General features: G+C 39.6%; 1 protein-coding gene across 2 annotated transcripts in view; it reads right to left on the bottom strand.

Moving 5' to 3' along the window:
• The window catches only part of LOC117403961 (leucyl-cystinyl aminopeptidase), a 35,433-nt gene that overhangs the window by 5,575 nt on the left and 7,220 nt on the right, over window positions 1-22,638 (bottom strand). Inside the window, exons 2-16 of one of the 2 annotated variants that reach the window (XM_058996125.1) lie at window positions 17,147-17,996; window positions 15,973-16,111; window positions 15,107-15,238; window positions 13,903-14,023; window positions 13,214-13,365; window positions 12,308-12,421; window positions 9,878-10,009; window positions 9,158-9,289; window positions 8,526-8,677; window positions 7,756-7,847; window positions 7,041-7,224; window positions 6,092-6,248; window positions 5,105-5,289; window positions 1,965-2,126; window positions 1,099-1,239 (exon numbers count right to left, since the gene is read on the bottom strand). In XM_058996125.1, the coding sequence (XP_058852108.1) occupies window positions 1,099-1,239; window positions 1,965-2,126; window positions 5,105-5,289; window positions 6,092-6,248; window positions 7,041-7,224; window positions 7,756-7,847; window positions 8,526-8,677; window positions 9,158-9,289; window positions 9,878-10,009; window positions 12,308-12,421; window positions 13,214-13,365; window positions 13,903-14,023; window positions 15,107-15,238; window positions 15,973-16,111; window positions 17,147-17,996 (2,845 nt within the window). Of the gene's footprint in view, window positions 1-1,098; window positions 1,240-1,964; window positions 2,127-5,104; window positions 5,290-6,091; window positions 6,249-7,040; window positions 7,225-7,755; window positions 7,851-8,525; window positions 8,678-9,157; window positions 9,290-9,877; window positions 10,010-12,307; window positions 12,422-13,213; window positions 13,366-13,902; window positions 14,024-15,106; window positions 15,239-15,972; window positions 16,112-17,146; window positions 17,997-22,638 lie in introns of both variants that reach the window. The other variant, XM_058996078.1, reaches the window with a different exon arrangement.

The following is a 22,638-nucleotide window of genomic DNA, read 5'->3' on the forward strand; positions in this document are numbered from 1 at the left end:
ATGACTCACCCTGCACAGCACACAGTCATGCCTTTACAAGGTGGCTCACTCTGGGGTCCCTAAAATATCTGACCCTTGAAACTAGGAAGCAACACCCCCATTCCACAGCTTCTAAAAGAAGTTCATAGTAAGATTGTATTGAATTCCCGGATGTGTGGTTGTTGATACATGGAGCACAAGGTTTAAGAGTACACTTGGAAGAATCAGTGTGTCCCCATCCCTTTGGAAACAGGATGCAGTTCACACCCAAACTGCTGGACTACAAGTTGCATTATAAAATGTAATATATATATATATATATATATATATATATATATATATATATATATATATATATATATATATATATATATTTTAGCTCAATGAGCCAGCTGCCCAACGTTTCGATATGTTGTACATATCTTTCTCAAGGCAGCCTGTGTTTGAATCAAAACATTGGAGGTATTTATAGGTTTTTGACAGCATGACAACTACTTGTTATTGTTTACATTCAAATCCATGATTTATTCTTACATGATGTAATGGTGTTCTATATATTGTGACATCATTTTTACTTCTATCTTTGAATCTGTATTAATTCTAATTAATACTACTTTATATAAACTTATATTTTTATTATATCATGCAATGCTGGCTCTAAGGATCAGTCTAGATTTGGCCTCCCCAGCGCATCAGCATGCACAACTTTTGAATGAATTTTGTTTATTTATTTAAATGTTATATATTTATTGAAGTTAATTAGTTCATTCTTTTCTGTTGAGTCCCGCTGGCATAATCGTGTTCAGTCTATTTATCCATTTACTTTCTTTTATTCTTCTCTCTCTCTCTATATATATATATATATATATATATATATATATATGGATCATTCTCTGCTATAAAAGGTACCAAAAATTGAATTATCCTTAAAATCAGGTTAAGAGGAGTAAGATAAACCCACACAAACACATTTATAAAAAATACGTTTAAACTAGGACTGCCAAAGATGCCATTTATTGTTTGTCAAATCTATGTTTTATGGCGTGATGCCTCTGTTACCAGAAAGGGTATTAGAAATGAAAGAATTGGGAAAATGTTTTGTGGTATATAAGAACTTACTTTTTTATAATTTTATCCCAGTTTTCTTTGACAAAGCCCCAGGCATACAGGTGTCCTTCGAAGTTCTTAGAGATGGTAGTGAGGATGAGAGGGAGCTCCTGTGTCCGAACATCTTCACCATTCAAGCTGGTCTGCATCAGCCTGGGTAAGAGCAACACTTGTAAAAAGAGAATGGAACTGGAGCCAGACACTATGTGCCCTCTGCTGGCTACACCCTGTAAAAACTGATACAGTAAGTTACACAGTGAAGCTATGCCAGGTCCCATCTTCAATTATTGAGGATTTGCAGCTTAAATGTTTGATTTGATAAATTATGTACACCCCTGCCCTTCAATATTAAACCTAAAGAGACTGAAGCTAGTTAAATAAATCAACTAGTGCTAATGCACACTCAATATCTCACTGCAATCGCATTGTGCATTGAAATTCTAAATATTATTAAACACGATTATTCATTTATAAAACATTCTCCATTAAAGTATTTTTGTTTTTGTTTCACGTGTCCAAATATTTTACGTGTCCACAATCCCGAATGTCCAGTTACCTGCATATTCCCTCAACGCAGCAATGCCCATAGCAGCTCGGAGAACCAAAGAGTGTCCTCCGATCCCACAGACAACAAATGAAGCCATTACCTTTACTTCAAGTTCAGCACAACTATAAAGAACAGGTTTCGGGATTCCAACACACCTTTCTTACTTTGTTTTTGTATTCTAAGCTGCAACATGACACCAAAAACAATGAATGAATTAAAAGAAAGTTTTTGTATTGATTTCTTTTCTCAGCCTCAATGTGTTCAAGTTATTCTTGTGTGTGTGTTCTTTCAAAGCCGCATGTTACACATCATTACTTTTCGTCCAACCCACCATATTAGCTTCCTAATATCCGCACTGCTTGCCAATGCTTGCAACATCTTCTCTCTCTCTGCCTCAAATGAGGAGTTGCTGTAGGCCTCCAGCACAGAGTCCCAGCCGTCACAGTGTCGGATGCCGACTGTGAATACAGTTCTCATGAGATCTGCCGGTATGCTGCAAAGCAGAGGACATGGGCAGGAACGTTAGCTTCATGAAGCAGGCATTACCACAGCTTAGGTTAGATAACATGGCAAGACACTTCAGAGCACAGGAATATTTATCAGTCTAGTGGTTTAATGCTGGATGTTGAAGGAATGGATAGCAGCATGGACTGCTGTAAAGAACCAAGCGTCAGGGTGTAATTGAGGCAGTAGATAAATATAAAACAATTTATCCAAATAGTAATCATGTAGCGCAGGGATTTTCAACCAGGGGTACGCGTACCCCTGGGGGTGCTTTTAAGGGTCATAGGGGGTACGCAGGACGACTTAGAAATGCACAAATAAAAATGAAAGTAAGAGAAAATAATGATTTTGAATTTCTTTTTTTAATGGTATTACATACTCTCTATACCACGGTGTATACTTATTTAATCTTTGTCTAGCAGCTCAAAGTGAAACGCAGATGGGAGGGGGAAAAAAAACAAACAAAAAAAACAGACTATCACGTCCACATTTTCCACGTGCACGCATGTGTGATTTCGATTGCATGGATTTCCACTCCGATATGCAGGTGAAGCAGGCGTCTGGCGATTGTGCCTGGAGAGCGCTCTGTGCTGCTCATGATCTTTGCTGTTTTCAACTTGTCGTATCAGTGAAGCACAGTGTTTCTGCGTTTTTTTTTTTTAAAGTGTAAATGCTCCGGTAAACATAAATAGTCATCACAATACTTTGCCGTTTTTTGTTTTATTTATTACCGCGGCTGCATTTTATTAACAGCAATAGCGGCTGGTTGAATATGTTTTCGGTGTTTGATTTCTTACTTGCAAAAGAAAAACAAAGGAAGAACACACAAGAGTAGAGTCCCTGTTAGTAATTATAGTTTTATCTTGAGGTTAATACTTTTGATAGGGTACTGTAAACATTTTAAACGGAACACATAATTATGCTGAGGTGGGAAGTAAATAGTAATGTAATAAACATTTATAGTGCAGACTATTTTGTATTATTTAGAATGACTTTGCCCAATAGAAAGCGAACATGAGGGTTTCCAAAGATTCATAAATTAAGTTTTAAGAATTAACACCCTACTGTTTGGTTTTCTGTTTCAGCAATTTGTCAGTTCCCCCCCCCCAAAAAAAAGTGTTAACCTGATTATTCTGCCTTTTACTGAAACTGGGTACCATTCAGTGAGCAAAAATTCAAAAATGCATTGAGCACAACTGGCAACGCACGGGAAAAGCAGACTGGGAAATGCCAGCAACAATTGCGACTGTTTAAAACATGCTTTCAAAAGTTCTTAACAAATTGATGCAATTGTAAATGTTGCAATTGTAAGCAGCTTCAGTACATCTCATTATAATCGTTGCACTACCTCCACCCCTTTTTGCAAATTTATGCAGGAACGCCCATATTTACATATTTTTCTAAGGTAGATCCGCAAGAGAAACTACTGCAAAGAAAAAAAAAGCATTCCCTAAAAAGTCACTAACAGCATTGCACATGTTAGTACATTTCACCCTAGACTTCCCACTCGTTTGAGACTACTGCGACAGGTGCAACATTTTAGTACATCTACCCCTCAGTTGTTAATCCATTAAGAGACAAATACTTGTTTTCTTTGAAAGAATCACATTGATACATTCTAATTTTGATGTTTCTTTACAGAAATAAATGTCATTCTTTCATTTTGGCTACAAACTGCTGCGTCCTATTTTGAGGACAGTTAAGTTTGAATGTGCCCGTAAATCAGGGCGGTGCAATTTCATGCCAGCTATGAAGTTCAACACAAAGAAAATTGAGCTTTAATCATCACTGTGGGTAGGAAAACACCAATAAAATGTATAATTTTTAGGCTTCAGTTTCTTATTTTATACAGTACACCCTCGCTATAATGGCCTTCATTATAACGAACCTGGCCCCTAGACCTAAAATAAAAAAAAACAAAAAAAGATAATATAAACATACACTGTCAAAATCCTGGTCTGTACGCACTGGATGCCACCAAGCAGGTTATCAGTCACATTTTACTACTACTACAAATATTAATACTACTACTAATAATATTAACTTACGCTTGTCAAGTGACCCCAGAGGTTGGTTATGCCTCCGTGATACGATTCGCTTGCACAGTTTGCATTAAACTTTTTTCTTTTTTGGTCGTCTGGGCAAAAAAAATCCCAAACAGTAGAGGGGTTTTGAGACATTTCTTTCAATAAAGCTTACGCTATACAACGCTTTGCTGTTGAGATGGTGAATGAATAAATTAAAGGTTTGCTTCTGGATAACACGAGCTGGAGCGAGGAGGGGAGGACGGTGCTCAGTTTTCGAAATTAAAATTATTAGTGTTACCGTATATTTTTCTGTATGTTTCAAACATATTCCACCACAGCACTTCTCTTACACTGTCTTGTACACTAGGTATTCAGTACATATACTGAAGCAATACAGCCACTAGAGGTACAAGCCCACTGCTTTGGAAACTATATCCTGCTCCATACACGGCAGCGGCGCCACGTTGTACGTAATGTATAACGATTTGGTAGCGGATTTTAATAACAACTTTTGTTTAAATAGGCATTATACAAATCAAAAGACAGAATTTTGCATGAACCTTCCGGCACACCCCTAGTTTTTTGGCTTGTTCAGCAACCATACGGCAAAGCAAAATTGATTCAAGAAAAAAAAAAAAAAAAAAAAGGAGGACCTGATGAACTTTTCATGTCAGGTTGATTTGGAAAAAAGCTCAGTTTGGGACCCCAACAGGTTTGTTACAGCGAGGGTGTACTGCATTTAGACTTAACTATTGCAGTCAGCAAAATTAGAGAAAGTTATCATTACAATTTAGTTAAAGAGAAAATTAAAACAGGTAAATGAGGACAACTGCACTTAATGGGTTAAAATAAAGTCCATTGTTTTTGTAGGGTCCTGTGGCAAATATCTGTAGTTGGTAATGTATTGCATCATAGCCGTTTAATATCTCTTATCCTTTACCTCACGTTGGCAGGAGATTTTGTCCAGTTCAAGAATATGTTCTTGGCTTTTTCAATGCATATCTCGTGGTTGTAAGAGCAGGCAGTTCCCAGCAGTGAAGACCTGAGCTTTTGTTGAGTAATGGATACTTCTTCATTCCAGCTCTGGTTAGCAATTAGTTTTTCAAAAAGTTCCAGAATATAGGCCTTAGAGGAAAAAACAATTATATAAAAAAAGCATCCAGAAGGGAGGGAGGGACAGACAGACACAATGTAAAGATTTGTAATTTAAAACACCAATAAAAAGGCACCGTGTACTAGTTTCTAATAATAAAACCCCGATTTTAGGCACTGGATAGAAAACCTCAAGCCATTACTCTACTGAGTTTACAATATGATTATTTTAGTGGTCTTTCATTAATTAGGTTGCACAAATTGCTTAATGACATGCAAGCCTGGTGATGATGTTTTTAGCAGAAAGAAATAACCAACTGTGAGCCCTAACATAGCACAAGAATGAAATCTGAAGATGCTGCATTTCTTCACTTAACACTTTTATACCAACTAAACAACATTTCTCTCATTCCATTTTTTATACCAAGATATATACAAATATTCAATCTTACATCCCAAAGGTAAATCAAAATACAAGTGACAGACAGGCAGACAAAGATAAAGCCAGACAGAAATTTGTGTTCAACACATTACAGTTGTAAAATATTGCAAGTATTGTAGGGTTTAACCCCTGAAGGTACACAAGGAATTGAGTGGTTGTTCAAACGGTTTCTTCTTAAAATACATTTGAGAGCGGCTCAACTATCACGAGGAGGAAACTGGAAATTTGGATGACCGGATCCAACCTGTCAGTAAATCTCAAAATTTAGAAAGCTAGCATCATTTTTATCTGTTTAGACACATATGTCCCTTGTATCTTAAAAGGGCTATAGGCTACTGTATCTAAATGGTTTGTATCACAAAGCTCTGCAGTCCCACTCAAAGCCAGCCTCACCTTCATCCTTGCAGTAAGTTGCAGTAATCCTCTCTTGTCCAGAAGTCTGTAGATATGGTTGAGCTGAAGCAGTGCCTCAGTCACTGGGGGGGTGCTGGTCTCATTGACAAGGTAACAGGTAAGATTTAGCACCTGTTGAATAGACACCTTGCCCAGCCTAGGAAATCATTAATAATAAAAGATACAAAAAATACTGGTACTGTTTTCAAAATCATCTGGTGCCCAGTAAGTCATACGTACAAAATTCAAAGACTGTAATGTACTAATACTGCTACTGCTCACATAGTCATGGTCATAAATGCATGCAGCTGTTTGAAAGTGTAAGTGCTGAATGTATTGGGTGGCAGGTTGGATATCAAGTACAGCAAAGGACCCTGGGTACCTGATCCAGCCCTGGCTCAGCTAGTCTTCTGCTTCCACTCGCTTGTAAACACTAGAAACAGGTTAAACTATTATTGCAGGTGGTGCAGGGGTGCATTCATAGCTTCTCATGCCTCTTTTTACTGGAGGCCTTGGTTCAAATGTCCACCTTGCCCCAGCGGTCAGTAGTCCACATCACAAAGCCAGCACATACTATGCCGTTATTGGCAGCGTCTGCTTGAGAGACACACTGGGCTGAATGGCGGGGGATGTTCAGGTCAGCACTGACCTCACTTGTAGGGCTTTGAGGGACTCATGACAGCTCCTTATCTCTTGCCCAACTTTAACATTTCACAAGCATCACATTTACAAACAACAGCTCTAGAAACATGATCAGACAGACTAGCAAGTCTCAATAATTATAATAATAATAATAATAATAATAATAATAATCTCCACTCCTGGTCTCTGTGCTGTGCTTAACGCATTGGTTGCGGTAAACTCTTTTTAGGATTTTAAAAACTTCAATAGTCTCCCCTAATCCTTATTTGTTCTTTGTAACTCATTCAAACTCAAACATCCTCTGTACCTGGCAAGTCCAAATATGTCACTGATGAGGCTCGCTCTGTCTTGGTAGCTGAGAGCTGAATGATTGCTCTTTAATAATATAATCAGGTCTCTCCAGCCGTCTTCACCGTAATGCACCATGTAGAATCCCTCCATGTCAATGTTAAATTTCACCCACTGCACCTCTTCAGGAACGTATATGGTGGCTGGTGGAGGAGAGAATAGAGCATGTCAGTGATGGGACACGACTTCATGAAATGAAACCAAATGCGAAGTTCAGCAGGGAGCAGAGGAGTAGCAGGGTAAGAGACACCTGCACCACGCTCCTGTACTGAACAGCACACATCACAGGCTCACCACGCTGCTGTACTGAACAGCACACATCACAGGCTCACCACGCTGCTGTACTGAACAGCACACATCACAGGCTCACCACGCTGCTGTACTGAACAGCACACATCACAGGCTCACCACGCTGCTGTACTGAACAGCACACATCACAGGTTCACCACGCTGCTGTACTGAACAGCACACATCACAGGCTCACCACGCTGCTGTACTGAACAGCACACATCACAGGCTCACCACGCTGCTGTACTGAACAGCACACATCACAAGCTCACCACGCTCCTGTACTGAACAGCACACATCACAGGCTCACCACGCTCCTGTACTGAACAGCACACATCACAGGATCACCACGCTGCTGTACTGAACAGCACACAGCACAGGCTCACCAGACTGCTCCTTCAGCAGGATCACACTCTTGCAGCTTGAGGCATTACTGCAGCTGCTGTTGATGGATGTCAGGGGAACCTGCCACAGGTAGCTGCTGAAGAATCACAACCAAAAAGAGTATCTGTTTAAAGAGACTGCAGAGGCTTTTCACATGCTGTTTTATTATTATTATGATTTATTATTACGATTTATTATTATGATTATTATTATGATTATTATTATTATTATTATTATTATTAAACTCCATATGAATTGATTTATCAGCTAGAAACACTAGCGTAAGATAGAAAACAAATGTGGCAATATGTATATCTATACATTTAGAGTTATCTTTCAATACAAGACGCTGAAACTTTGCCATGTGTTACCCTTGGGTAATCTTTCTGCTGAAACCGGTACTAAATCGGCAAGAAGTTATTAAACCCCCTGACCAGAGGGTGGCAGCAGAGCCAAACTAATAAATGGTGTTTCGTCTTTGTTTGCACACAGACAGCAAAACAAAAGTAAATACAAAAAAATATATAAATATGCTACTAGAAAATGACCCTCCCAAACAGTCTTATGAGCTTGTGAATGAACCAACAGCTACATTTTTACTGCAAAATATATGCAACAAGAAAGTTCTAGGTCATCTAATTATTGACAAAGGTAGTACCCAGTATATCTTCGCTGTTGTTTGCTTAATAAAAGCACATAGATATAACTTTGCCAAGTATTTTCTGCAGGTATAGATTCCCCTTATGAGTTTCAGGGAGGCAGTTTGTTTCACCTGGAGCTGCTAGATGAATTGTCCACACTCAGTAAGAAGCGTTCTTGCTGAAGTGTCATCTTCGTGCCGTTCCTGGTGACTGTTACCAATGGAAAGCCTTTCTGAAGGGTCCACGATTTCATCAGCTCTGTGATGTTAGCCTTCTTTGTAAACTGTTAAAGGCACATGGCAACAATGTAATCACCTATTTCAAAAGAGACCACGATAACCATTCATATACCGCACCACAAAGTCAAGTTCTAAAGGTATACATTGCTAATTTATCCATTTATCATGGCTTGGTTTCAGGAGACTCGGTTTCAGGCCACTGCAAGGAACACCAGGGGAGACTTGGGGTTTTATACAGCAAAGTTGCCTCAAACTAGATCACCCGGTCTCCTGGAACCAGGTTTCAAGCCTCTGTTCCTGAAAAAGTGGCTTTGTGTTCCCTCTGCTTTGCATTATTCAAGCAGGGCCTCTACTAAAGTACTTCACTACTAATGCCGTGTTGTTGTTTTTGTTTGTTTCTTTATTCTAATCCCCTTTTCCGTTTGAAATCATTCAGTTGCTCCATTGAGGATTGTATTGGTCATGTTTCTCGTGCAATGCTGTTTGCAGGCTATACGATATAAAAAGGACCACCGTAGTGTTACCTGGGACATGCTGGCCCACAGGTCTTCACTCTGTGTGTTTGCATTTTTGTGCTGGCTTAGATAATGAACTACTCCTTTCTGGAACTGCTCTTCGGTCAACGACGATTTGAGCATCAGCAGAATGGAGGCGCCCTGCATCAAAGCACGTAAACAAGAGAACAGGTGAACAAGCAATACTAATGATGCAAGCCTTTACAACCCAGAGGCACAATGACCTATTTCACTTCTATATTACAGAAATGTAGTATGGAAAATGAACAGAGCTTATTAAAAAGAGAATATCAAGGCATGTGAATATATGTGATACATATACAAATCACAGGTGTGACGTTTTACTCTACCAGTGTTACCATATTTGTGTTGTTTAATATCCCACTACTATGCTCACAAGTAGGTACAGTAACAAGACTGCGGCTGATTAATTAAGCCCTGGGAGATTTGACAGTGCCACAGACTGAACCTGTTTCTTTAAGTGATCCTAGTAACAGTATGACAGGTGCAGTTTTGCCATTATCTACTCCACCAACAGATGACATAATGATCATTCAATTCAAGCTACTGCATTTTAGTTGTAGCACTTTTAATATTTTCACAAGGACAGACCATTTTGAATTCCTAAGTTAACTCAATGTTTCAAACATTACCTTCTCAAATATATAACCCTAACCCAAGCATTACCTTCTCATATATATATAACCCTAACCCTAACCCAAGCATTACCTTCTCATAGGACACGGAATCAAACATCTCCTCCACCTGTTCGGCGGTTGCCACCTGATTCGTTATGGGATGGGAGGAGTTTAATGAGTCCTTACCCATTGCCCTGAAGCGCATGGCCAGGAAATCGTCCCCCTGTCAGAGAGAAGAGGGGAGAAATCATTGACGCTTGTAGTGAAATGTGGCAACGGTACAGCCAAGTATTGAAAAGCAAGGTAAATACTACAGTAAATGCATTGAGAAAGCATGGCGAATCACTGGGAAACACAGAGGGCAGTAACAAGGTAAACACTTCGTATAAGCAAGGGAAAAGCATGTTAAAAATGACTGTGCAAATAGAATGTGGTATAGAAAGTTGTGATATGGTGGAGAAAAGGGACATAAATAGAGGATATTGAATGATCGTTCGTGGTATACACTTTTTATTCTCCTTCCAAAGGGAACAAAAACTGTATAGCACAAACGATAACTCAGTATTCTGTTTATACCACAAGTATATATTTAAAATAAATACCAATACATTTTTTATATAAGGTCCGCCCAATTTTAAATATCCTGCCGGCGACCTGGCCCCTTAACTCTTTTTACTCAGGCGCTGTAAGAGACTGTAAGCGATACACCACTGGACAGAGCAGTCAGAGCTTTAAAACAAGGTCCTATTCGTCTATTTCTGGTACAGAACCATGTCAGGAGAGAGCAGTCAAGGCGAGTGTTTTGCATTGTTGCTGCTGCGCTGCAAGACAAACCTACCCTCGGGGCAGTAAACAAACATTTTCACACAAAATATTTACAAAATAACAGAAATGGTGACATAGAAGGCACAAGGACCTATTTTCTGATAAATATAGATATTTGTTTTTTGTGTTTCTGGATCAGATGCACGAGACAAGAGTTGTTAGGGTTAAACTGTTAGGGTTTCCATTGTCACCACCGTGCTGGCCATTCAAGCCAGTGAATAGCTCCATCTTGCGCCACATTAGCAGGGTCACTGGGACATATAATTTGAATGCCTTTTTTTTTGGCACATATTCAAATAATTAGGTTTTTTTTGGTTGCTTTTGGTCCCTTTTGTATATATGGCCATAATTCCTTTATTTATTATCCAGTTTGTTTACATTTTTTTCCATTTTCCCTACATGTAGTTTCATTGTACACTGTCACATTTGAGCTGCCCATGCTAAAATTATTTTTACAAACAGTAATGTTTTTTTTCTAAAAAACATCTCTCTTTTTCTGTGGTTTCTGTTATCTGTATTGAACAGGGCGAGTCTCAGACTACTTAACTTTTTTTTTTGTGTGTGCAATCATTTCATGTATGACATGTACCTGTAACCTTTATAGTTAAAGAGTTACAGCCACAAATCTAACAGTAAAAAACAGGTGAAAATAAATTGGACCCTAAAGGGTTAAACCAATTCATTCAGTAATTCTCTTACCTGGCTTACCTTAGACTATGCTATTTCAAGAGAGACCATTGCAACCATTCGTATACCATACCATGAACTCAAGCTCTAAATCTAATCCATCCATTTATTATGTCAGTTACATTATTCAAGCAGGGGTCTACATTAAAGTACTTCGCTACTAATGCCCAATTTTTTGTTTGTTTGTTTCTTTTTTTCCCAATCCCCTTTTTCAGTTTGAAATCATTTGGTTGCTCCATTATTGAGGACTGTATTTTGTATACTGAGGATCTTCATGTTTCTCGTGCAATGCTGCTTGCAGGCCAGCTGTTTTTACACACAGCACAGCACGATCTAGAAGTGTTACCTGGGACATGCTGGTCCGCGAGTCTTCACTCAGTATTTGCACTGTGGCTTATCCTAGCATGGTAAAGGCTGATTGAACCAACGTCTTCATTTCTTGAACAAATAACCCTGTCCTTCATACATATTCAGACATATCAGAACTTCTGTCCGCAACTGATTAATCAGCAAACTCCAGGTCCACTACCGAGTGATAATGGACCTCAAATGACTTTGAAAGTGCTGTCGCCGAGTGAACTATCTAATCGGAGGTCCATTATCTCAGACTGGCTGAATCACTCAATGTTCTCTGCACTTAGCAATCACCTTGCACAGAGAGAGAAGCCTGAACAGTAGCCCTTACCAACAGCAGAGAGAGAGAAGCCTGAACAGTAGCCCTTACCAACAGCACAGAGAGAGAAGCCTGAACAGTAGCCCTTACCAACAGCACAGAGAGAGAAGCCTGAACAGTAGCCCTTACCAACAGCCATTTTAATCTTTCTTAAATTTCTAATAGAAATAAATTCCTCGTGCCAGTCACTGATTCATGCTGGAATTAACCTTGGGCAGCACTTAAACCATAAAACACTGTGCTGCCGAGCAGTGCTTCGATACAGAAGCGTGCCTTTATTCCTGGAATAAATCCTCTCTCTCACGTCACATTCGCTTTTATACCAGGTATACTTACAACATTTAGATCAGGGAAAATTCTCTCAATGGACATGTACTCCATGAAAGTCGCAAAGCCTTCGTTAAGCCACAGATCATTCCACCACTCCATAGTGACCAGGTTACCGAACCACTGAAAAAACAAGAACACAACAACACTGAAACACCTCAAAATCGATGTAGCTTCACTGAGGGGATGAAGAAGTCTGGAGGTGGTTCCAGGTCCTTTACAACCAGCCAGCTGGCTTACATTCAATGCAGGTGTGTATCTCTCTCAATAGCTTACTGTAACTATAAAGCATGGCACTGCTAGAATGTGCATCTAATACCAATAATAACCGCCATATCCCAAACAGTTTTAAGTATTTCACAGTCGTGTTAATCTCCACATCTCATTTTAAAAGCATTTCTGCACTTCTTGAAGAGGGGAGTACAGAGCAGGGTCAGGGTCAATTCCTGTTTCTCAATTCCCATTCCCTTTGAATCAATGCCAACACATCAGTGATCAAAATTGCAATTAGCAGCATTCTGTTAAAATGAGCTTCTCACAGTGGCAACAAAATTACTTAAATTGAAGTCACTGCTAGTCAATTAAACTGGCTTCAAATGAAAGCAGCTGGACAATCACAATGATTATTGTGTGTTTAAAATATCAATTCCAATTCCTTTGAAAGAATTGGAAATTAATTTTAAGATGGAAATGGTCCCCAGCCCTGATGGCACGAACAGGCTTTGTTTGTTATGTGTTGTGGCATACAGCAGGTGAACCTGACACACTGCCAGGCTGACAGGTCCTCCACAGGCTAGGAGAACTGCTAAACAAATGCTTGCACTGCCCCATTTAAAGTTGGCAATGTAAATCAAAGCAGATAGTAAAACAGCAGGACAGGACATTCAGATTAGAGCAAAGGAAGTACAGAAGTACCTGATGGGCCAGTTCATGAGCTATCACTATGGTAACCAGCTGCTTGTCCAGCAGAGAAGAGGTGTTTTCATACAGGAGGGATGTCTCTCGGAAAGTGATTAAGCCCCAGTTCTCCATGGCTCCAGCCTGGAAGTCAGGAATGGCCACCAAATCTACCAGCAAGATATTGAACAAAAACAAGGCAATACTATAAAACAAACTCAAGATAGCGATTCAAGAGAGAGTATTGTGCAGTAATTATCAGTCTATTGAAAGGATAGTGTGTCTTGCACTGGGGAAGGCGTAAACCTATAGTTGGTTAAAGGGATTTCAGCTCAAATTATGATTGACAGAAATATTGTATATGGCTCATTTTTTGTAAATGTACTCGCTTTCACTAATATGTTTTCAGTCAGTTTTTAAAGGAAAATTACATTAAATATGATTTACCCAATTATTTTTCAGACCCAAAGAAACACTGATCACCAAGAACCTATCCCATATGCAGTAGAAAAGCACATGTTGTTTGAAACCCTTTATTGCATTAATAACAGAGATGTCATGGAAACACATTTCTCATCTGCTGTAACTCCTTTGTTCTGCAAGCCTGGTCCATCAGACTTCAACATTCCACTCTATCAATTCAGTGTAACAATGTATACTTCTTAACAAAAAAATGAACACAAGGATCACAGATGCCAGTCAATTACCTAACTTCTGAAGAGGGTAGAGCATTTGAAAATAGCAATTATAAAAGTCCAGCAGTTTTATTGCTGTCTCCAAGGCATGATTCACTTGGTCCAACTTGTCAGGAACAGCATAGACAGAGACCTAAGAGGCAGTGTGACACAGGTATTAAAACAATGACATAATAGAATAACTAAAGAGCACACTGGTGCACAATTGCATTATATCACCCTGTATTTTTTAGTAGACTGCGGTCGCCTATTAAAAATATTCAAATTACACACGTTTCGTTACATGACAAAATTAAATCTAGGTCCCAGCGAATGCTTTTGCTTGTTTCTTGAAATTCATATTAACGATAGTTGACTATTACCAAATCAAAATCCTAGGGGTTTACAGATACATTACTGCCACTGTATTACCAAATCAAAATCCTAGGGGTTTACAGATACATTACTGCCACTGTATTACCAAATCAAAATCCTAGGGGTTTACAGATACATTACTGCCACTGTATTACCAAATCAAAATCCTAGGGGTTTACAGATACATTACTGCCACTGTATTACCAAATCAAAATCCTAGGGGTTTACAGATACATTACTGCCACTGTATTACCAAATCAAAATCCTAGGGGTTTACAGATACATTACTGCCACTGTATTACCAAATCAAAATCCTAGGGGTTTACAGATACATTACTGCCACTGTATTACCAAATCAAAATCCTAGGGGTTTACAGATACATTACTGCCACTGTATTACCAAATCAAAATCCTAGGGGTTTACAGATACATTACTGCCACTGTATTACCAAATCAAAATCCTAGGGGTTTACAGATACATTACTGCCACTGTATTACCAAATCAAAATCCTAGGGGTTTACAGATACATTACTGCCACTGTATTACCAAATCAAAATCCTAGGGGTTTACAGATACATTACTGCCACTGTATTACCAAATCAAAATCCTAGGGGTTTACAGATACATTACTGCCACTGTATTACCAAATCAAAATCCTAGGGGTTTACAGATACATTACTGCCACTGTAGACCCAAATCAAAATCCTAGGGGTTTACAGATACATTACTGCCACTGTAGACCCAAATCAAGGTCAAAAACAATTGTTTTCATGTACAGCTTTCACTCAATCCTTTGCAAAGCACATATTAACTAAGTAAACCAGCACTGGCACCAGTTACCAAGGGTTACCAGTTACCTACCAGAGTGCCATTGGCTTCCATGCTGATATTTTTGAAGTCAGCCACAATGAAAGCCACAAGGTAGGTGCTCATGGTAACACTCTTGTTAAACACATCTTGATAAAATCCACCAGACACAAGAATAGTCTTGTTCTGCAATGGAAACATGCAAGATTAGCACAAACCTAATTAGCATTGCAACACTAAAGGTACAGTACAGAACTTCATACCATATCAAACTTTAATATAAAATCTGCTTTTGCTACTTACAAACACGATGGAAATGGAATGCCTTCATCGTATCTACTAATATACTAAATTTGGCAAATTCATGTGTGCAGAAGCACTTAAATACGGAGAAGACCAATGCATTTAGCTTTTGTGCTTGGATTTATGATGCAGAGGCTGGTGGGGTCAGTTCTAATGTGCAGAAAGATACCACACATGAATGAAGTCACAATGGAGTAATGTGTATGATCTAAACTCAGGGGTACTAAACAATGGGCAGCTCATACAGGACAGTTTTCTAGTTAAAAAATAATTGTTTCCTATGCTGGCAAGATGCCATTTCACCCTGACATGCTTGCAGTGCACTAAACAACTGCAGATCTAAATACAGCAGGCCTTGCTTGTGTTTCCAATAGGGGTGCTTTATGACCCCCCTTGACATCACAAAGGTAAATACAAACCCAATGATAAAATTAGGTTTTTATACATCATTTAAAATAGACCCCAATAGCCTGCAACCTCAATACTGCAATGGAGTTTAAATATAGAACCACAGCAAACTACTTCAGTCAGTTCAGTGTTACAAATAAGAAACACATCCTGGATGGTTCAAAGTCAGCACTTCAGATACGTTTAATTAACAGAAGATTAAGGAGTACCTTTGGCATGTTTGAGAGACTGATGTATTCCTTATCTCGGTTTATCTTAATTAGAAACGTAGCCTTAAATGCTGGTTCATCAAAGCAAGGGAAAGCCATCCGAGCAGCTAAAGGTTCGAACTGCGTCGCAGCGAGCCACCTGCCGAGAACAAGGAACGAAACAATAATCATACAGCATTATCAAAAGAAAAATCAATATGCATCTGTTACAAAGTGGGGTAGTTTAGCTAACGGAATAAACCTGAGTAGTTAACAGGCAGAGCTGGACTGAGACAGGTGACGAGGAACAATGTTGAACTTAAACTTAACCACCCAGCTGCTTATCCCGCGATTTCCACGTGGAGCGCATGTGAGTCCAAATTCGTCACTCCCGGGAGTATATTATCCCGTGAGACGTTATGTTGTGATCTATATTATAATGCTACAATTGTAAACACATTGCTGATATTTGGTTATTTAAGTTCTACTGAAATACTGTATTTCCGTTTCTCATAATCAGAATAAAAAAGTGTGTATTTAAAGAAATACAGGAAAAATTGTTTTTTTGAGGGCTAAGAATGATAAATCTGCAAAAAAAGAGAGCATTTTTAACATGGAAATTGCTAAAATAAATGAGCAGCTGAGTGGTTAAAAAGAAAGGGCTCACCTACAGTATGTGTCTCATTTATGCTTCAAAAGCTTAAAAGGATATGGGGAACATGGGCAGTTCAATACTGGTACCCAAATGTTCAATGAGATTGGGGGGGGGGGGGGGGGGGCACCCTGCCCTAAATCCACAACTAACAAATCGTCAGCTGCGAACCAGAAACAAACAACACAGACTTGGGGTTGTAAGCAAGTAGTCTTAAGTTGTTTCTTCTTCATTTTTAGAATCAGAATTGGTGTTTTTTACTTTCAGAAAAAAAAGTGAAATTTGGGAATCTAGTCCAATATGCTGGTACTTAAATCCAGGATGTCTTGCCATTTCTGCTGTTCTAAATGCTAACCTTTCCCCAACAACTTTGAACCTCAGACTGTACAACCATTGCATACCCTGCTGGGGCTCTTTGATAGAGGGAGAAAGGCTGTGAAAAACACTTTAACCAACTTTAAATGTACACCCTCAAGTGGATTCTGACAGGGACTGTTATATTGAGGAGCAAGAGTACACTAAAATCCACTTTTTTTTGTTTACCTTTGTTCCCCATCTTTGTCTCGGTATGAGCTTTTATAAAAGCCATAGTAGCTGTCTGAAAGATTAGCAGAGTACTCAAGTTTCAAATCGTAGCTTCTCCCTTTCTGAAGAGTTTCGGGACACCGGACTGCAATCTGCTGCCAGGGGTGGTACTCCACATACTGGGCCGGCTTGGGCTGGTTTTCCCCAACAGGGCTGATGGAAATCTTAGAGATGTCAAGGCCAGAACTGTGGAGCACAACATTCTTGGTGTCTTCATTGACTTTCACAGTGATGGTAACAGAGCCTGTGAACTTCATAGTGGTCAAGTTGGGCTGGAGCGTTAGGTCATAATGGACCGGGCTGACAGCTCTAGGTAATCTCATGCTGGTCCAAGGGAAGAGGTGACCTTTGGAAGCTATGGGGTAGATGAGTGCCATTGACTGGTTGGCTTTGTGGCAGCCTTCCTTGGTGAAGGTACACTTGGGCAGGAAATAAATGACCATGGCGACCGAGGCGACGACCACCAAGACAAAGGCCCCAACCAACAAACTCCTTGCAGATGGGAATGAGCAGGCCCTGCCCGCCACCTGCCCGCCGTAGGGAGACGAGTTGGAGCGCAGGCTGGAGCTCCGGTTCATGAAGGACATTCCCAGCAGACGGGCTGAAGACTCATAGTCCTCCTCCTCCTCATCGAGCTCATTCTCCCCCAGCCCTCGCACCAGCAGCCGGGAGCTCCGGGGCTCGTACACCACATCGTCGGGCTCCAGGGGGTACGTGGTAGGCTCCTTGGCCAGGTCAACCACATCAGGCTCCTCCTCGAACATGCTGTTTTCAATCATGTTCCTGGGCAGAGAGGCACATTCTGAAACTGAAAAAAAAAAAAAAAAAAAAACACACAAAAATATTAAACCTGAACGCAAATAACAGTTGGGATACCTTCAGTTGTCTTTTAACAAACTTTTTTTTTTTTTAAATATAGTCATTGCTTGTGTTCTTATATTTGAGAATGTAACCACTTCTCTACTAAAAGTAACTTGTGAGATGCTGTGGGTACTTTGCACTGAATCAACGCAGGTTTACTTTGTTGGAGACGGATCTCTCAGGAGGCCCTTGGGGAAAGGAGGCTCATTTTGTCTGTCAGAAATGTATCTGTCCATAGCTGGAGCTGGGAACAGAGACTCCAACACCAAAATATTAATGCTCAAGAAGAAAGCATCAAGAAATTACCTAAAAAATAAAAAAAGGTTCCTTATACAGCGTTGGTGCTACACAAATAAAAAACATGTATTATTCTTGTTCGTTAAAAACTAGGTAGTAATAATAACACTGAATCGCAAAACGCACCAGCATGCACAGTTTACCACATCTAAGCCACCAGCACTGTTTATGGATGCTTGCAATGCACCTGCTTGATATAACAACAAGAACAGTGGCAGCAGTGTGGAGTAGTGGTTAGGGCTCTGTACTCTTGACTGGAGGGTCGTGGGTTCAATCCCCAGTGGGGGACACTGCTGCTGTACCCTTGAGCAAGGTACTTTACCTAGATTGCTTCAGTAAAAACCCAACTGTATAAATGGGTAATTGTATGTAAAAAAAAAATAATTCTTTGTAAAATTGTGATATCTTGTAACAATTGTAAGTTGCCCTGGATAAGGGCGTCTGCTAAGAAATAAATAATAATAATAATAATAATAACAACCCAGAATGCACCTGCAATGACAGCAGCTTGTAATGTGTTCATTGTGACAGGGCCTTCTTCACTTGGCTTAATTACTTAAGAGAATGAGCAGACACTGCAGGTTGACCTGTGACCACAGCAACCCTGCAGTTTAATAAGGGGGCTTTTATATGACTTACAAGTAGGGTGTTACAAAAAACAAGGTGGGTTCTCATTTAGCAAATATCGATATTCAGCTAATCTTAGAGGAGATGGAAACTTGCAACCAAGACATATCTTCACCTCGTGAGCACAACAATTGAACAAGAGCTTGAATAATGACAAATTAACCCACAGTCACAAGCCCTTAACTCACGAGTCTGAAGAATGCTTTAGCAGATTGCTGGAGGCTTCTTTAACAAAACTATTAAACATTTCATACATAATAGGCTCAGGGTGCCTTTCAACATGATCAATATTTTCTGAAAGTGTACAAAGCACGCAATGGGAGATGACACTTGTATAGCGCATGAAATGTTCACATGTCTGTCTGAAGTAGTACTACAGACAGCAGAGATGTCACTTTTGTCAGAGTTCATGATATTTCACACAGCGCACGGGGATTAAAGAATTTAAAAGGCAATAGTGAGTCAGCTCCAGTTAATCAGATTAAATTCAATTTTATTAATAAAACAGAAGAGTGCATATCACAGGAAAATGGAAAATGTTGTTTCTATTGTTAAAGTCAACATATTTTTTGCCCTTTTTTTGGTTTGAAAATGTTGTGTATGCTTGCTGTATTTGAGGATAACTTTGGACGCCCCCTGACTTGCTCATCCTTTCTCCCCCTGGGATAAACCACAATTGGATTACTTTAGTGTTGCATCAACCCCTTTTATTCTGGGAGTAATCCTAGGATAACCACAGGCACTGTGGTGTAGTTGAGCCGGAACTCGCATGATAGGCAAGCTAAGTCACATGACTCACATCTCCCACAGTGTCTGACTCAGTCAGCAGTCCTCTTGATGCAATGAAAAGAGCATCAGGAACGTCTTCTACTACCATCTGCTTCTTTAAGAAGACTAAAACTGCTGACGAAGACGACAGCAGCAGCGCATCGACTATGACTGTGAACACAAACACAAGCGAAGCTCTTCCCGGAATGGCATACAGTTGAGGCGTCTACTTATTACATAACGAGATACATGCATTACCTATTATACGTGTTACTAGAAGGTCAGTATACAAATACAAATGTGAATTTGTATTATCATTCTTGTTTAAGAAAAATCTATCTTTAGTTGTGTTCCGGGACCTTCAGATTTAGCGCTACACCACTGGTGTAAGCCCTTTTAAGACAAGAAAGCAAAATGTCATCAAGACCCACTGTGTGGCACTGGAGCAGAAAACAGGCATGCTTTAAACATGTGAGCTGAGCAATGTGCTGGCAGCACAGCAGTCCCAGAGGAGAGCAGCACTAAATGAAGGTTCTGTCTGCCTCCTAACTGACACTGTAATACCAGCGCCTGATCTGCTTCACAGGCTGCAATTCTGAACAGCCTGTGCAACAATACTGCAGTATTAAAGCATTGGGTACTGGTGACACTATGACAACCAACGCTATTGCTACAAAATGTATTACTGTAGATTTATCTTCGAAGCTGATCTCTGGGTTGTATTGTGGCCGTGCCCACATAACGAAGTGGCACAATAAGCGTGTCACTGTCTGTCCTTAATTGTTTATGAGGAAGCCTGGCCAGGTGTTATGTTCATTGCTCTAATAATTTTAAAATCGATCAATTAATGGCCACTCCCTTTTCATTGCCTATATAATAGGGCGATGGATGTTTTGGGACAAGAAGTGAGGACTAACATAGTTTTATTGGCTCATCCGTGACGGAACTCATTTTTTGGTCTGCTGTTCCGTGTGACGCCACCTTCTAGCAACACATTGCGGCTTCACTGCACTGTTTGTTTGGTGGAAGTTATTTAAAGTTCATTTTCTAGTTTGCTTTAGGTGTAATTTAGTTTATTCATTTGGAAGTCATTTAGTAGAGAAAATGTTTTGCTGGACTACCATAAACGCCACAATGAAGCAACTGGTCTGGGTATTACCATTCAAGGATCGACCTGCTTTTCTTTCTCAATGAATCGTGCAGCAGCGGGACATTGTTGGAATTTAAATTCAATCAACACGACTCTTCAAATCATCGGGGGAGATCAAGCTGGTTTATATTTGTTATCCATAGTTACTGGCCGAAGTAACGCTGACAGCTTGGGGTTTTTCGTTTGTTCTGCTTGGAATAATGTGGATAATATTCTTTCATCCCGTTCGGGACATTACTTTTTGCTTGTTTTCCTTTATTCATTGTGGATACATCTGGGGTTTTTCCAGCGTTTGGATGTACAGAACATTTGTTTTTGCTTTGTACTATTGGTTCTCCCTGGTGCTGCTAGCACCGTTACTAACTTCCATCTGAATTCATTGAAATGTTTTGCTTGTGTGTATTTTTATTCTATTTCTGTTGCTTGTGATTATTGTTTTGGTTTGTATATTAGTTGCTGACTGACACAGTCATTGTGTGAATTGTCAATTTGCTATAATTGAATTGTTACTAGTCAGCATTTATGAGCAAATATAAAGAAACTGATAACTCCATTACTCATGTGTCTGTTTGTCATTCAAGTTCCTGTTTAACTATACATATGTACTGCTGTTGTGCGCATATGGAAACAAAAACCTTGTAGAATCAGTGTAACCTTGGTGTTTTACGCTGTCAGACAGTTTTTTCTGTTTAAAATATTTCTGTAATAGTAACTATTAGACAGTAATTTGGGTGTTTATCTGGAACCCTACTAAATTGGCTAAAGTTAAAAGCTGCTCTGTTACAGTATTACATCCCAATACATCAGAAGTATTTTTACAAGCCAAGATAACAGGCAACTCAGGCAAACAAGCTGTGTGCATGTGCAGGACATGGCAAACGTATTAAACACAGAGACAAAAGTCTTTCTGTGCTCCATTTGAGAGGTTCCACTTGTGCAGCACTGAAGCCAGCAGTTCCAGTAAGAGACGTATTCAACAGCAGATCTAGGTCATCTTGCAACACAACATACTGCACATCCTGTTTCTCACTCGGAGTCTGTACGCCTTTCTGCTATCTGGAACATGAAGATTCACTGCTATAGCAGAACCATAAGCTCCAATAAAACACAACACACATTACGAGCAAGGTGATTCCTGGCATATGTTTGCCAGCAGGTTGCTAGGTGACAACTGGTCTTTTGGAGATAATTAAATATAGCTCATATATAGACAATTAAATATAGCTCATATACAAGTAGTACTTGGAACAGCTTATCAACTGCTAACAAACATACCACCCTGAGCAGGTATAAGTGTCTTTAGAGCTTTTACTATTGACTTTAACAAAGAGTGTACTGTGCGTGTGTAAACTGATTGCAGTCTAAATGAACTGTGTTTTATTGCGATGAACTGAAACCTGCCTTCTTGCAGGCTGTTGCCACCAGGATACAGAATGTCTGTAAATTCACTGTTTATCTCAATGGCTGTTAAGATCAGCACAATATTTAAGAAATTCAAGCCGTCTTGGTTTTACTGATTTTAAATGCCGCCCCAGTGATAATGCTGGGTGTGCATCTTGCAGTTCTCAGGCTATAAATACACTAAAAACAACCACGGAGGTTAGGTCAAGGCAATGTCACGCTGAACTCGTGGTTTTTAAAAAAGGAACAGTAGCTTCACTTCATTCTACAAGAGTGTATTCATGCAATTTGGAATGAATCTTAAAACACAAGGTAGTACAGCAAAAGCCCTGTAACGCTTTGAACA

Source organism: Acipenser ruthenus, chromosome 1, assembly GCF_902713425.1.
Source record: "Acipenser ruthenus chromosome 1, fAciRut3.2 maternal haplotype, whole genome shotgun sequence".
Classification (NCBI taxonomy): Eukaryota; Metazoa; Chordata; class Actinopteri; order Acipenseriformes; family Acipenseridae; genus Acipenser; species Acipenser ruthenus.